This window comes from Antechinus flavipes, chromosome 2, assembly GCF_016432865.1.
Source record: "Antechinus flavipes isolate AdamAnt ecotype Samford, QLD, Australia chromosome 2, AdamAnt_v2, whole genome shotgun sequence".
NCBI lineage: Eukaryota > Metazoa > Chordata > Mammalia > Dasyuromorphia > Dasyuridae > Antechinus > Antechinus flavipes.
In genome coordinates, this window is record NC_067399.1 from 298,383,659 (window position 1) to 298,399,477 (window position 15,819).

Here is a 15,819-nt window from a genome sequence, read left to right on the forward strand (position 1 = left end):
ACAGTAGACTTGCCTATACTAGAAAAACCCGATTCCCAAGAAGAACTGCTGGAACAAGAAGTTTCTCATTAGTAGTGCAATAAAATGATAGATTCCTCAAAAGGTTCTACTGTTATACTAAACTATTACGTAAATTTTGTAAAATTAGGGTTTGTGAGTTTATACTCCTTATGTAAAATGTACAATTACTGAAAAATGACATCTCTATGCCACTCAAAAGCAACTACTAATATGACATTTAATTAGATCACTATAATTGCAAAATCTATTCATTTTAAGACACCCTGATATCCAACTATATCAGATAAAGGAAGACTTCCAGCTTAATCAATATCAAAATGTATGTTGGGGCAGAATTACACTTGTGAAAATGTTGAGTACTTTCAAGTACTCATTTATGTAAACCATTTCCTCCTAGTGACCAATAGATTAGAAGACAAAACTTTTCTCCCAATCTACACTTTTTTTTTAAGCTTTTTATTTTTAAAACATATGCATAGGTAATTTTCAAACACTCATCCTTATAAAATCTCGTGTTCCAAAATTTTCCCTCCCTTTCTCCTACTCCCTCCCCTAAAAAACAAATAATCTAATATACTTTAAACATGTGCAATTCTTCTATACATATTTCCACAAATATCATGCTGCACAAGAAAAATCAGATCAAAAGGGGAAAAAAGAGAAAGAAAAAAAAGAAAGCAAACAGCAAAAAAGATGAAAACACTATGTTGTGATCCACACTCAGTTCTCACAGTCTGCTCTCTGGATGCAGAGGGTTTTCATCATCACAAGAACATAGGACCTGGCCTAAATCATCTCATTGTTGAAAAGAGTCACTGAAAATTGTTCATATCCTTTGACCATTTATCAATTGGAGAATGGCTTGTGCTCTTATAAATTTGAGTCAATTCTCTATTTAGAAATGAGGCCTTTATCAGAACTCTTGGACACAAACATTTTTTCCCAGTTTACTTCTTCTCTTCTAATCTTGTCTACATAGTTATGTTTGTACAAAAGCTTTTTAACTGAATATAATCAAATTGTTCATTTTGTATTCCATAATGTACTCTAGTTCTTCCTTCTCCACAGACCTGAGAGGTAACCTATCGTTTGGTCTTCTAATTTGCTTACAGTTATCACTCTATGTCTAAATCATGAACGTGTTTTGACTTTATCTTGGTATAGGGTGTTAGGTGTTGGTCGGTCAAAGCTTAGTTTCTACCATACTAATTTCCAACTTCTCTAGCAATTTTTGTCAAATAGTGAATTTTTATCCCAGAAGTTGGGGTCTCCGGGTTTATCAAACACTAGATTACTATAGCCATTGAATATTGTGTCTTTGACCCCAATGTATTCCACTGATTGACCACTCTCTTTCTTAGCTAGTACCAAATGGTTTTGATGATTGCTGCTTTATAATATAGTTTTAGGTCTGGCACAGCTAAATCACTTTCATTTGCATTATTTTTATTAATTCCCTTTAAATTCTTGACCTTTTGTTTTTTCAGATGAACTGTTATTTTTTCTAATTCTGTAAAATAATTTCTTGGGGGTTTGACTGGTATGGGAATAAATAGGTTGATGATTTATATGGATTTATTTTGTCTCCTGAAACTTGGCTAAAGTTGTGAATTATTTCTAGTAGTTTTTTAGTTGATTCTCTAAGTATACCATCATATCATCTGCAAAGAGAAATAATTTGGTTTCTGCATTACCTATTCTAATTTCTTTAACTACTTTTTCTTCTCTTATTGTTAAAAGCTAACATTTCTAATACAATATTGAATAGTAATGTGAGAATAGAAAATCATATTTCACCCCTGATCTTATTGGGATTGGTTCTAGTTTGTTCCCATATTAATTAATTTCCTCTTCATTGGTGGAAAGTTCACCCTTTTTATTTTTGATACTAATAATTTGATTTTCTTCTTTCCTTTTTTTTTTTTTATCAAGTTAACTTAATCTAGTTCTATCTATTTTGCTGGGTTTTTTTTAAATAACTCAATTTTGTTTTTTCTTAGTTTTATTTTGTTCAATAGTTTTCTTTCAATTTTATTAATTTCCCCTTTTATTTTCAGAATTTCAAATTTGGTATTTAATTGGGTATTTTTAATTTGTTCTTTTTCTAGCTTTTTAAGTTGCATGCCCAATTCATTGATCTTCTCTTTCTCTATTTTATGCAAGTAAGCATCTAGAGATATAAAACTTCCCCCCAAGAACTGCTTTGGTTGCATCTGATAAATTTTGGTATGATGTCTCTTGGATGAAATTATCAATTGTATCTATTATTTATTGTTTCACTCACTCATTCTTTGGGAACAGATTATTTAGTTTCCAATTAATTTTTGATCTTTTCCCCCCATTTTTTAACATATAATTTTTATTGCATCATGATCTGAAAAAAAGATGCATTTACTATTTTTGTCTTTCTGCATTTGATTCTGAAGTTTTTATGCCCTAAGACATGTCAATTTTTGTGTAGGTTCCATGAACTACCAAGAAAAAAGTATACTCTTTTATGTCTCCATTCAATTTTCTCCAAAAATCTATCATACCTAATTTTTCTAAAATTTTATTCCTTAACTTCTTTCTTATTTAGTTATACTTACTCTTAAAAAAAAGAGATTCTTATATTAGATAGATTATTGTTGAATTCACATATCAAAAACATAAGAATCTAAACATGGTAAATAGCTTAAAAAATTAACACTTCTGAGGGCTGTGTGGTTACCTGGTATCCTTTCTCCAACTTTACAATCTAGCCACAGATGAAAAAATAGAACCAGCTTTCACCTGAGATTATTCTGTTACCATACCCCTTGAATATTCTTATTGTAGGATATTGATTTGTTCCAGCCATGTGGAGAGAAAGAGGTGGGGATAGGGTGGTCCATATATAATGGTTCTCAAAAGCTATATCCATTCTGTATGCACCAATCTTTCCCTAGTCTCACTCAATGCTGCAAAAACCATAGGACTTGCTCTAACCCAACCAGAGATGAAAGGGAAAAAAAAATCCAAGAAAAAATGATGGCATTGTTGGTGGAGTTGTTAAAGAGGCCCAATGACATCTCAGGTGATGTCCTGACTTGTACATGAATTGGATTTTGTGAGGCAGAAGTACACAAAATCATCAGCCTCACTCTGCCAGAATTATCAAAGTCCAGGCGCAAGACAAAAATGAGGATGATGCCTGGAGATGGTCTGGGATGCAGTTTAATGTCTGACCAAGCTCTAAGTGCTCTAGAACTCTGCTTTCAGCCACCCTCATGGCTACTGGAACAAAACTGCCCATTCTGCTGAGGGAAGTTTTTCCAAGCTTGTGGTAAGGCCACTAATTCATGGGAAGGACTGGCACCTCTGCTCTGAGGGCCTGCTGAGCCCTTTTCTGGATTGCTCATCCTCCTTTGGTGCCCACTTGTCACCCAAGTCTTACCTGTGTGCTCCAAGAATGCACAACAGCACAGCCCCGTGAACCAACTTAGCAGACCAGCTAAACCAAGCCAAGGGGAAGCAAGAGGCCTCAAATATGCTTGATAAAAAAATGATGAAGAAGATAAATATGAAGAAGCATGGAAAGCCCTATATGAGCAGGTGCAGAATGAAGTGGAGAAAACCAGCAAAATAAGATCTGCAATGACTTCAATGATGCAAAAGAACTATAAAACAATCAAAACTGAAAGATGCTGACACATCAGGACCTAGCCTAGTTCCAAACAACCGATGTAAGAAGAGAGCTTTTCCCCATTCTTTTGCAGGAGGTAAGGGTGCACAATTGTGGCACACTGCTATACATCATCAAGTTGTGATGAAATTTATGAAAAGGATTAGAGGGATATAGATAGAATTGTGACAGCAAAACAAAAATAAACAAAAAATTTTTAAAAGGAATGATACACTGATGAAAACAGATGAAAGTGTCAAAGTGAAACAACTCAGAAGACAAAAGAAAACAGTTGTTTCTTCCATATTCATTTTAAGTTAAAAATGAATGCTAAATAAACAAGATGTGAAAATTCCGATTTCTCTGATAAGTAGATCAATAATCAAACTCTGATTCACGTGCTAAACAACTTACAAATGCTGACGGTAGAAAAAGAACTCCAAGTTCATAAGATCGGATCATCAGCTGGGTACCGTTTTTCTCCAAAGCTCCCCAAGCAGCCTTAGATAAATTCGCACTGCAAAGAATAAAAAAAAAACAAAAACAAAAACAAAAAAACAGTTCTGGTTAAGCAAAACAAAGCTTTTCATGCCTTTTCAACTCTCATAGCTAAAATAACTTCAAAACAAAACCCCACAAATTAGCTTTCTTGTAGAAATTAAAATGCTATTGTATTACATAACTCTCAAGGACTGAATATTTAATCACTAATTGAGGTAACTTTGCAGCTCTTAAAACTTAGGCTAGTTTTCAGTTTTGATTTCTTGAAATATAGTATCTAGGATTTTTTTTTTTTGATCATGCTTTTCAAGAAATCTAGTTAATCATTTTTGTGCTTTGAATCATATTGTTTTGAATTCTCACTTCTCTCTCCTCTCCCTCCACCCATAAAAAAGTAAAATTCATGACAAAAATGTATTATCATTCAAAACAGTTTCCTATACCAGCCATTTTAACTCTCTCTCTTCACTGTACCCCACAAAGAGAAAAAATGTTTAATTCGTATTTTGAATGGCAACTAAAAAAAATTTAATTTAAAAGCATAAAGTATTTTGAGAGCATCTGAGTTAAAATTTTAAAATTGCTTAATTTCTTAATGGTAATAAAAAGGACAAAGCAAATTTATTTTATATCAAAACACTTCTCCTGAATCTTATATAGCTAGTATATATTTTTTGGCTTGGTAGCCAGATGGTACAATGGATAGCTAGACTTCGAATCATGAAGATCTAAATTCAAACACTGCCCTAAGGACATTTCTTTCAATACAATAGCACTAAAGTATATTCTTATGCCATAATTTGTTCAATCATTCCCCAATTGATTAGCATCAGTTCAGTTTCCAGTACAATACCTCCCCCATGTATATATGGGGTCTCTTCTTTCTCTCCTTTTTTTTTTTTGATCTCTCTGAAATATAGACTTACTAGCAGTATTGTTGAGACAAAAAGTATAGAGTTTTATAGCTTTTGAAGCATAATTGTAATTGCTTTATGATTGGAGCAGTTTGCAACTTAAATAATGGGTTAAATAAAATAGCTATTTTTCCACAGCCATTCCAATATTTGTCATTATTTTCTTTTTGTCATCTTAGCCAATATGACAAGTAGGAAATAGAATCTTAAACTTGTTTCAATTTTAGCATGTGTCCAATTATTGGTGAATTTTTTTTATTTAAAAAAAATAGCTTGGATTTCTTCTACTGGAAAATGCCCACTTGGATCCTTTGATAATGTCTCAAATAGGAAGTATCTCTTTTTTCGTGTAAATTCGATTAGTTCCCTGTATATCTTAGAAATAAGAAATTTATCAGAGAAAACTTGTTTCAAAGATTCTCCCATCATCCAGTTTCCTGCTTTTCTTCCAATTTTATCTGCACTAGTTTTGTTAAAAATGTTTTTAATCTGAAGTAATCAAAATGGCCCCATATCCATATCATCCTCATCATGAACTCTTCTGTTAGCCCTAAATTTGATAGATAATACCTTCCATGTTTCACTAATTTGCTTGTCATCATCCTTTTTGTCTAAGTCAAATAGTATTTGGAGATTACCTTAATATAGAAGATGTCTGTTTATACCTAGTTTCTACCAGTCTATTTTCCAATTTTCCTAATAGCTTTTGTTGAATTTAGAGAGTTTTTGGCAATACCTAAGATCTCTGAATTTATCAAACAATAGTTTATTTACTATGCTTATCTGTAAACCGTAGCATTTCCACTAGTGTGATATTATTGCATAGTGATTATGATAAAGAAAATTCTTGCTTACTCTAGATCTTACTGGAAAATCTTCTATTCTGTGCTCTTTTGGAAAAATGCTTATTTTAAGAAATGTTCTGTTTATTCCTGTATTTTTTTTTTTAAGTAGGAATGGGTGTGGTATTTTGTCAACAATCTTTTCATCATCTATTGAAATATTCATATAATTTTAATTTATAATTATGCCTATACTTTTCCTAATACTGAATCAACTCTGCATCACTAGTAAAAATCTAGTCAGGGAAGAGTGTAATATCTTTGTAATATATTGCAGTACTCTCTTTACATGTATTTTATTTGTAAAATTTCCTCAATAATCATAAGAGAAATTGGTACAATTTTTTTTTTGTTTTGACAAGCCTTGCTTAAAAGTATCAAGAACATAATTGTATCACAAAAGGAATTTAGTAGGATTCCTTTACTTAAAAAAAAAAAAAAAAAAAAAAAACCACAAAAAACAACAGCTTATGTAGTATTTAAATTTTAAAGATTTGGCAAAATTCATTTGTAAATCTATGTGAACCTGGGTTTTTTTTTTCAATTTCATTTATAGCTTTTCCATTTTTTCCCCCAAGACGGATAAATTAAAATAATCTATTTCCTGTTCTGTTAATCTTGGACAATTTATATTTTGAAATTCATCCATTTAATTTAGATTGTCAGCTTTATTAAAAAAAAATAGCAATTGCTTTTACTAAGGCAACTAGATAAGCAGTAAATAAAGGACTGGGGCTGGAGTCGGGAAAATCTGAGTTCAGTACAGTTTCAGACATTTACTAGCTGTATAATCCACAGCAAGTCACAGTTTCATCATGTGTTAAATAGGAATAAAGAGCATCTACCTTCCAGGGCTATTGTTAGGCTCAAAATAGAGATAATTATAAAGCACTCATCTTATTATTAAAAAATCCAGATCCTACTTTTAATTAATTTAAAAAAAAACTTCAATTTTGTAAATTTTTCTTTGATTTTCAGGATTCAATATTGGTGCTTAATTTTTTTTTTTAATTTTTGATTTTCTACGGGGTTTTTGGGTTGAATGCCAAATCTGTTATCTCTCCTTAAATGATGAAAGTCTTCAAAGATATAAATTGTTTCCAAATTCATGTTTTGATTATGTTCCACAAATTTTGACATATTGCTTCATTATCTTTAAAGAAATAATTGTTTCCAAAATCAGTGCTTTTACTTCTCTGTTCTTTAGGATTAAGTTTTATCAATTGTTGAACGTTCCTTCACTTTTATTCAATATAATTTTAATGCATTATGATCAATTAAAGATGTATTTAATGTTTTTGTTTCTCTGTATTTGTATATCCTAATACAAAACCAATTTTTGTGAATTTATGTACCTTACACAGATAAGAAATAGTATACTCCTTTCTATTACTATTCAATATTCTTTAGAGGTACAGTATATGAAAATTTAGTATATAAGAATTTAATTGCTATGCCATTTAGTACATATATTTTTACTAGTGACAATTATTCAATACCTATATTCCTTCCGGCAATATGTAGATTGACTATCTATTCTCTTAACATTATTCTTATTCTTATCCTTCTCAAGCTTCCCCTTTCCCTTTAAATATCTGTATTGATTATAATGCCTTCCTTCACTTATGCTCCCTCTTATTCCTCTCTTTTCTCTTAACCTGGTTCTTTCCTAATCCTTATTGGGTCAGATGTATTTCTGACCCAATATATAAGTGCATTTTTTCCTCCTTAAAAAATTCATGTAAGAGGTAAGTTCAAGTTTCATCCCACCTTACCTGCCTCCTCTTTGTTGTATAAACTCTTCCTTGTGTATCCCATTTATATCAGATAATTTTCCTTCTTTTTTCCACCCTCTCCTAATGCACTTTTTTCCCCAATTATTATGAGCTCATACAATCACAACAAAATATAATTAGACTCATTTAAAGACTATTAACAGTCTTATTAGTTAATAACTATTAACTGTTAACAATAAAGTCCTGAAGTCTCAAATGTATCACTTTCCTATGCAAAATTATAAAGTTTAATCTTGTTTCATCCCTTTTAATTTCTGATTCACCTTTACCTTTTTCTGCTTCTCTTGAATCTTGTATTTATGTCAAATTTTCTCCTCAATCCTGGTCTTTCAATAAGGAAAGCTTGAAAGTTCTCTATTTCATTAAAGGATTTCCTCCTCCACACCAGATTATAATAGTTTCTTTTGGGTGGGTTATTTTTGGTTGTAAATATATTCCTTTTCTTTGTCTTATATTTTATAGTGGTACTAACAGAGATATAGCATCTTGATACTTGAATTCTTTATTAATGACCATTTTTAGTATTTTTTTTTCTTTATGCTGGGATCTCTGGATTTGGCTATAATATTCATGGGAGTTTTCATTTGGGGTTTCTCTGAGGAGGTTTCTTTCAATTTCCACTTTGCCCTTTGGTTCAAAGATATTTGTATGTTTTTTTTTATGATTTCTTGAAACATGACATCTAAGCTTTTTGGTTATTGTTCATTAGTTTCAAGTAGTCTAATGATTTTTAAGTATCTCCTCTCAAGCTATTTTCCAGTCTGGTCATTTTTTCACTATGAGAAATGTTATCACATTTTCTTTTATTTTCTCCCATTCTTTGGTTTTTATTATTTATTTCACTAAGTCTTCTTTTCTATTTGGCTAATTCTAATTTTCAAGGAGTTAATTTTCTTCAGTAAAGTTTTGTATCTCTTTTACAAAAGTATTCATTTTTCATATCTTTCTTCCCTATCTCTTGCCTCCTCCCCACATTATTGCCTCTAAAACTCTCATTTCATTTTAAAAATCATTTTCAGTGATCTTTCTTTAGTTTTTATATGAACTTTTCTAGGAATTTTTATTGAACTTGTACCCAAGTTTCATTATCTTTAAAGTTTTGCTTGTAGGTTTTTGAGGAATAACTTTTTTCTTCAGTTTGTATCTTGAGCTTCATCATGATAGTTCTTTATGGTTAAGTTCTTTATCTTCTGAGCAGAACCAGGAGATCATTATACACTTTGACAACGATATTGTGTGAGGATGTATTCTGATGGAAGTGGATTTCTCTGACAAAGAGACTTAACTGAGTTTCATTGGAGAAATGATGGACAGAAATAGCTACACCCAAAGAAGGAATACTGGGAAATAAATGTGAACTATTTGCATTTTTGATTTTCTTCCCGAGTTATTTTTACCTTCTGAATCCAATTCTCCCTGTGCAGCAGGAGAACTGTTCGGTTCTGCAAATATGTATTGTATCTGGGATATACTGCAACATATTTAACATATATAGGACTGCTTGCCATCTTGGGGGGGGGGGAGGAAGGAGGGAGGGGAAAAAACGAAACATAAGTGATTGCAAGGGATAATGTCGTGTAAAAATTATCCTGGCATGGATTCTGTCAATACAAAGTTATTATTAAATAAAATAAAATTAAAAAAAAGTTCTTTATCTTCTCATTCTTCTAATCATCTGTAGACTTTGAATTTATGAGAGCTCTAAACAATTCTGGGAGCAGGAAAAGGATCTGGCATGAGCTTTTGTCCTATTTATGTCCTTCTGTGGCTTTCATAAATCTATATGAGAGCCTGCAAGCTTTCAACACTTCCAAAGTGATGTGATCATCCATTCTCCAATTGGTAAATGGTCAAAGGATATGAACAATTTTCAGATGAAGAAATTAAAACCATTTCTAGCATATGAAAAATGTTCTAAAGCACTATTGATTAGATGCATATTAAGACAGCTCTGAAGTACCACTTCATACCTCTCAGATTGGCTAACATGACAGAAAAGATAATGATAAATATTAGAGGGTATATGGGAAAACTGGGACACTAATGCATTGTGAAGTTGTGAACTGATTCAACCATTCTGGAGAGCAATTTGGAACTATGCCCAAAGATCTATCAAACTGTGATACAGTGATAGAGCAGTTTCTCTTACTGGGTCTGTATCCCAAAGAGGTCATTAAAAAAGGGAAAAGGTCTTGATGTAGCATCAGTTGAGGAATGGCTCTATAAGTTTTGGTATAAGAATTTAATGCAATATTATCATTCTATATGAAATGATCCGCAGATTTCAGAAAAGCCTGGAAAGACTTGCATGAACTGATGTTAAGTGAAGGGAGCAGAACCAAGAGAACATTGTATGCAGCCACAAGATTATGTGATGATCAACTGTGATGGACCTGGCTTTTCTCAATGAGGTAAATGAGATAATCCCAATAGACTTGTGATGAAAAGAGCCATCTGCATCAAGAGAAAGAACTACAGAAAGTGAATGTGGATAAAAGCTTAATATTTTCATCTTTTTTTGTTTGTTTTCTCTTCCTTGTATTCTCCCTGCCTTAATCTAATTTTAGTCATGCAGCATAACATATGTGGAAACATATTTAGAAAAAAATTATACAAGTTTAACCTATATTATATTACTTGCGGTCTAGGGAAGGAAGAAAAATTTGGAATACAAGGTTTTACAAAGTGTGAAAGTTGAAAACTATCTTTGGATGTATTTTGAAAAACAAAAAGCTGTGTGTGTTTTTTTTTTAAGTGATATGACTCAAGTTAGAATTGGGGAGATAGAAGAATCTCTTCAACTGTCCTCCTGGAAGATCTACAAGTTCTTGACCCAAGTCTGAGTCTATTGGCTTGTTTTTGTTAGAAATTTCAGCAGATTACTGTTAGACTCAGTCATTACTGGACTGCTAGGAGATCCTACAGATTTAAAACAACTGACCTAGTAGCTCTTATTGGTCTAGAGCACTATGCTCTATTCTTGGGATCAGACCTCCAGAACTACATCATTTCCTTCCAGAACCTATCCTATATTCAGTACATTGTTAGGGCCAATGCTCATAACCATTTCTCCCCAGATCTGAGACCTGGAATTGAGTGATGGGTAACAAAGATGTAAGATGGCACTCAATTTTTCTTCAAGAACCCCTTGTAACTTCTTTCTAGGACACTGTTTTATTTATCCTCTCTCAGTTCCTGGGTGCTGAATGATTTTGCACCAACACTACCATAGCTGTGTATACTTCAAACCAGACCTTCTCCCCAGAATCTGCAGACTTCTATCCATTTTCCTAAGTTGCCCTGGGTTGGAAGAGGGAAATGATGGTTATTTTTTTTCTGAATTGAATCAGTATTCAATCTGAAAAATTCTCCAGATATTTTTCTAAGAGGTACATGAAAGGGGAGCTAGGGGATAATATCTCCAACATCTTTCACTCCACTATTCTAAGATGCCCCAAGTCCAGGGATTCTTAAAATGTCTCCTTGATATGCTTTTGAATAGTCTTTTGACATCCAATCCAATGAAATCCCACATTTATCAAATGACTACAATATGCCAGAGACACATTGTATGTACACACACACACACACACACACACACACACACACACACACACACACACAACTGATTTAAAAAGAGTTCCTAGCTTCAATGAACTCATATCATATAATGTGTAAAGGGAAAGACAACACACAAAAAAGGAAGAAAGCCAGAGATTGGGTGGGGAGGCGGGAGGGACCAGGAAACAAGAGTTCCTTGAAGTTGAAATCAGACACAGCAGCAGATAGGAAGATCTGAATCTGGTTCAATAAAGGCATGGGGAGGAGTTTGCTACTCTATCCTATAACCCTCTAATCAGAGGAAGAAGAGGCTTGACTAAACAGTATACAAATGAGATTAGAAAGGACAAACTTATTCTGGGAGGATAGATGCAACCTGGTTATTAGGTATATCATATACATCTCCCTTCCACCCCCAGTTTTTTTTTTTTAATTTTGTTCAAATATTTCTTTTTATCTAAGAGTAACTGTTTTCTGTTCGACATATTTTAGGTTTCAGGAAGCTTTATTACCTTCTATATTTGTTGTTTTTCCAGTTCTTTTTGAGCCTTCATTTCTTTTTTCTTTTATCTCTTGCCTTAAAGTACTCATGAAGTTCAAGTGAAAAATTCATTTTTTTTGAGTCTCTGCTTAAAGTTTTTAAAGTTATTTACTCCTATTTGGAGATCTATAGATTTGTAATAATTAAAAAAAAAATTGTGTTTTCTTTGATTTGCTCAATTCTCCAGATCCCTGAATTGGGGCTTAGTGCCAGGATTCGACTCTGTTCTCTGCTCTATTTATGAATAGAATAATCAGGTTCCAGATATGACTTCTGGTTAAGATGGCGGAGAGGAGGCTCACAGTTGCATAAGCTCCGCGCTTTCTCTCACTATCCACTTCATTACAAGCCTCTGAATCAATGCTTGACTGAAAAAAACCCACATATAGTTACCAAGAGAAGCCATCCTTGAGATCCGCCAAGAAAGGTCTGTCTTTACTGGAGGGCTGGGGCGGTTTTAGATCGGGCGCAGGCTGAGGGCAGCGGCAGTGAGAGCACGGGAGCAGACTGGAGAGGGGGTGGGGAGTGATCGCAGCCATCTCTGCGGGGAGAGCTTCGCTACAGGTTTGGATACTTTGCTCCGGCAGCAAGTCAGCAGCCCAGCAGAGAAGCTAAAAACACCGGGGCTGAAGAATACAACCCCAAACAGCTGGAGTCTCTCGGGACCTGGCCGCCCCCCCTTCCCCCCCCCCCCCCCCCCAGTGACTCAGCACGCTTTGGGATCTCAGAGCGCAGGCGCAGCACAGTCCTGCTAGTGCCTCACTGCTGCCCCCTGCAGTCTGTAGAGGAAGCTCGATAACACACCCAGCCCCCCCCCCCCCCAAAAGAAAGACTCCAGTTTTTTCTGTTTTTCTTTGGTAGTTTGTCTTTGATTATTAGACAGAATGAGCAAGAAGCTGAAGAGGACTTTAACCCTTGACAGCTTCTATACAGATAGAGAGCAGACTCTAAATCCTGAGGAGTAAAAACAGACAGTCCCCAGGTGAATCCCCAAAGGAGGAGATCATCTGTTCCTCAGCACAGATGAACCTCATAGAAGTGATTAAAAAGGCTCTCACAAGGGAGCTAGAAGAAAAATGGGGAAAGCAGAGTGAGGCTTGGGAAAAGGAGAGGGAGGCTTGGCAAAAGAGCCTGGAGAAAGTTAAAGAGAGAGTGGATAAAGAAGTAAAATCCTTGAAAAATAGGATTAGTGAACTGGAAACAGAAAACAGCTCTCTAAAAAACAAAATTGGCGAAATGGAAAAAAATTCCACAGAACAAAAGAACTCAATTGGACAATTAGAAAAAGATTTTTAAAAAGTGAGTGAAGAAAATACTTCACTGAAAATCAGGGTTGAACAAATGGAATTGAATGACTCGAGGAGACAAGAAGAATCAGTCAAGCAAATCCAAAAAAATCAAACAATGGAGAAAAATGTGAAATACCTTCTGGGGAAGACAACAGACCTGGAAAACAGATCCAGGAGAGACAATCTGAGAATCATTGGACTCCCAGAAAAACATGATGAAAAAAAGAGCCTGGACACTATTTTCCAGGAAATTATCAAAGAGAACTGCCCAGAAGTCATAGGAACAGAGGAAAAAATAAACATTGAAAGGATTCATCGATCACCCACTGAAAGGGATCCTAAAATCAAAACACCAAGGAATATAGTGGCCAAATGCCAGAACCCTCAGATGAAGGAAAAAATATTGCAAGCGGCTAGAAAAACCCAATTCAAGTATCAAGGAGCCACAATAAGGATCACCCAGGATCTGGCAGCATCCACATTAAAAGATCAAAGGGCCTGGAATATGATATTCCGAAAGGCTAAGGAACTTGGTATGCAACCAAAAATAACTTACCCAGCGAGAATGAGCATCTTTTTCCAGGGAAGAAGATGGACATTCAACGAAGTAAGCGAATTTCATCTATTTCTGATGAAAAAACCAGAACTTAACAAAAAGTTTGATCTACAAATATAGAACTCAAGAGAAATCTAAAAAGGTAAAGATTAATCTTGGGAACTATATTTTGACTATATAGATGTATAAAGAATACATGTATACCTTGTTCTAGAAATTGATGTGGAAAGGACATTGTACCAGAAAAAGGGTAAAGTGGGGATAGTACATCTCATGAAGAGGCATAGGAAACCTATTATATCTGAGAGAAAGAATGGAGGGGGATGAATATAGTGGGTATCTTACTGCCTTCAGAATTGGCTTTAAGTGAAAAATCTTAAGACATATTCAATCTATGGTGAAACTTCTCCCATCTCGTTGAAAAGTGAGAAGGGAAAAGTGAAAAGGGAAGGAATAAGCTAAGGGGAAGGGAATACGGGAACTGGGAGGGAAAGGGGTAAGATAGGGGGAGGAACTCTAAGGCGGGGGGAGGGATACTAAAAAGGGAGGGCTGTGAGAAGCAAGTGGTGCTCACAAGCTTAATACTGGGAAGGGGGGGAAAGGGGAAAGAAGGGAGAAAAGCATAAACCGGGGTTAACAAGATGGCAAGTAATACAGAATTGGTCATTCTAACCATAAACGTGAACGGGGTAAACTCCCCCATAAAGAGGAAGCGGTTAGCAGAATGGATTAAAAGCCAGAATCCTACAATATGTTGTTTACAGGAAACACACCTGAAGCGGGGAGATACATGCAGGTTAAAGGTAAAAGGTTGGAGCAAAATCTACTATGCTTCAGGTGAAGTCAAAAAAGCAGGGGTAGCCATCCTGATCTCAGATCAAGCTAAAGCAAAAATTGATCTAATTAAAAAAGATAAGGAAGGACACTATATCTTGCTAAAGGGTAGCATGGATAATGAAGCACTATCTATATTAAACATATATGCACCAAGTGGGGTAGCATCTAAATTCTTAAAAGAGAAACTAAGAGAGCTGCAAGAAGAAATAGACAGTAAAACTATAATAGTGGGAGATCTTAACCTTGCACTCTCAGAATTAGATAAATCAAACCACAAAATAAATAAGAAAGAAGTCAAAGAGGTAAATAGAATACTAGAAAAGTTAGATATGATAGATCTCTGGAGAAAATGTAATGGAGACAGAAAGGAATACACTTTCTTTTCAGCAGTTCATGGAACCTATACAAAAATTGACCATATATTAGGACATAAAAACCTCAAACTCAAATGCAGTAAGGCAGAAATAGTAAATGCATCCTTTTCAGACCACGATGCAATGAAAATTACATTCAAGAAAAAACCAGGGGGAAGTAGACCAAAAAATAATTGGAAACTAAATAATCTCATACTAAAGAATGATTGGGTGAAACAGCAAATCATAGACATAATTAATAACTTCACCCAAGAAAACGATAATAATGAGACATCATACCAAAATGTATGGGATGCAGCCAAAGCGGTAATAAGGGGAAATTTCATATCTCTAGAGGCCTATTTGTATAAAATAGAGAAAGAGAAGGTCAATGAATTGGGTTTGCAATTAAAAATGCTAGAAAAGGAACAAATTAAAAACCCCCAGTCAAACACTAAACTTGAAATTCTAAAAATAAAAGGTGAGATCAATAAAATTGAAAGTAAAAAAACTATTGAATTGATTAATAAAACTAAGAGTTGGTTCTATGAAAAAACCAACAAAATAGACAAACCCTTAGTAAATCTGATTAAAAAAAGGAAAGAGGAAAATCAAATTGTTAGTCTTAAAAATGAAAAGGGAGAACTCACCACTAACGAAGAGGAAATTAGAGCAATAATTAGGAGTTACTTTGCCCAACTTTATGCCAATAAATTCGACAACTTAAATGAAATAGAAAAATACCTCCAAAAATACAGCTTGCCCAAACTAACAGAGGAAGAAGTAAATATCCTAAACAGTCCCATCTCAGAAAAAGAAATAGAACAAACTATCAATCTAAGAAAAAATCCCCAGGACCAGATGGATTTACATGTGAATTCTACCAAACATTTAAAGAACAATTAACTCCAATGTTATATAAACTATTTGAAAAAATAGGGATTGAAGGAGTCCTACCAAACTCC

At 34.1% G+C, this 15,819-nt stretch overlaps 1 protein-coding gene across 3 annotated transcripts in view; it reads right to left on the minus strand.

The window, feature by feature from the left end:
* TDP1 (tyrosyl-DNA phosphodiesterase 1) overlaps nt 1-15,819 on the minus strand; it is a 170,779-nt gene that overhangs the window by 37,746 nt on the left and 117,214 nt on the right. For all 3 annotated transcript variants that reach the window (XM_051977416.1, XM_051977415.1, XM_051977414.1), the window contains one exon: nt 4,079-4,181. In XM_051977416.1, the coding sequence (XP_051833376.1) occupies nt 4,079-4,181 (103 nt within the window). The remainder of the gene's footprint in view (nt 1-4,078; nt 4,182-15,819) is intronic.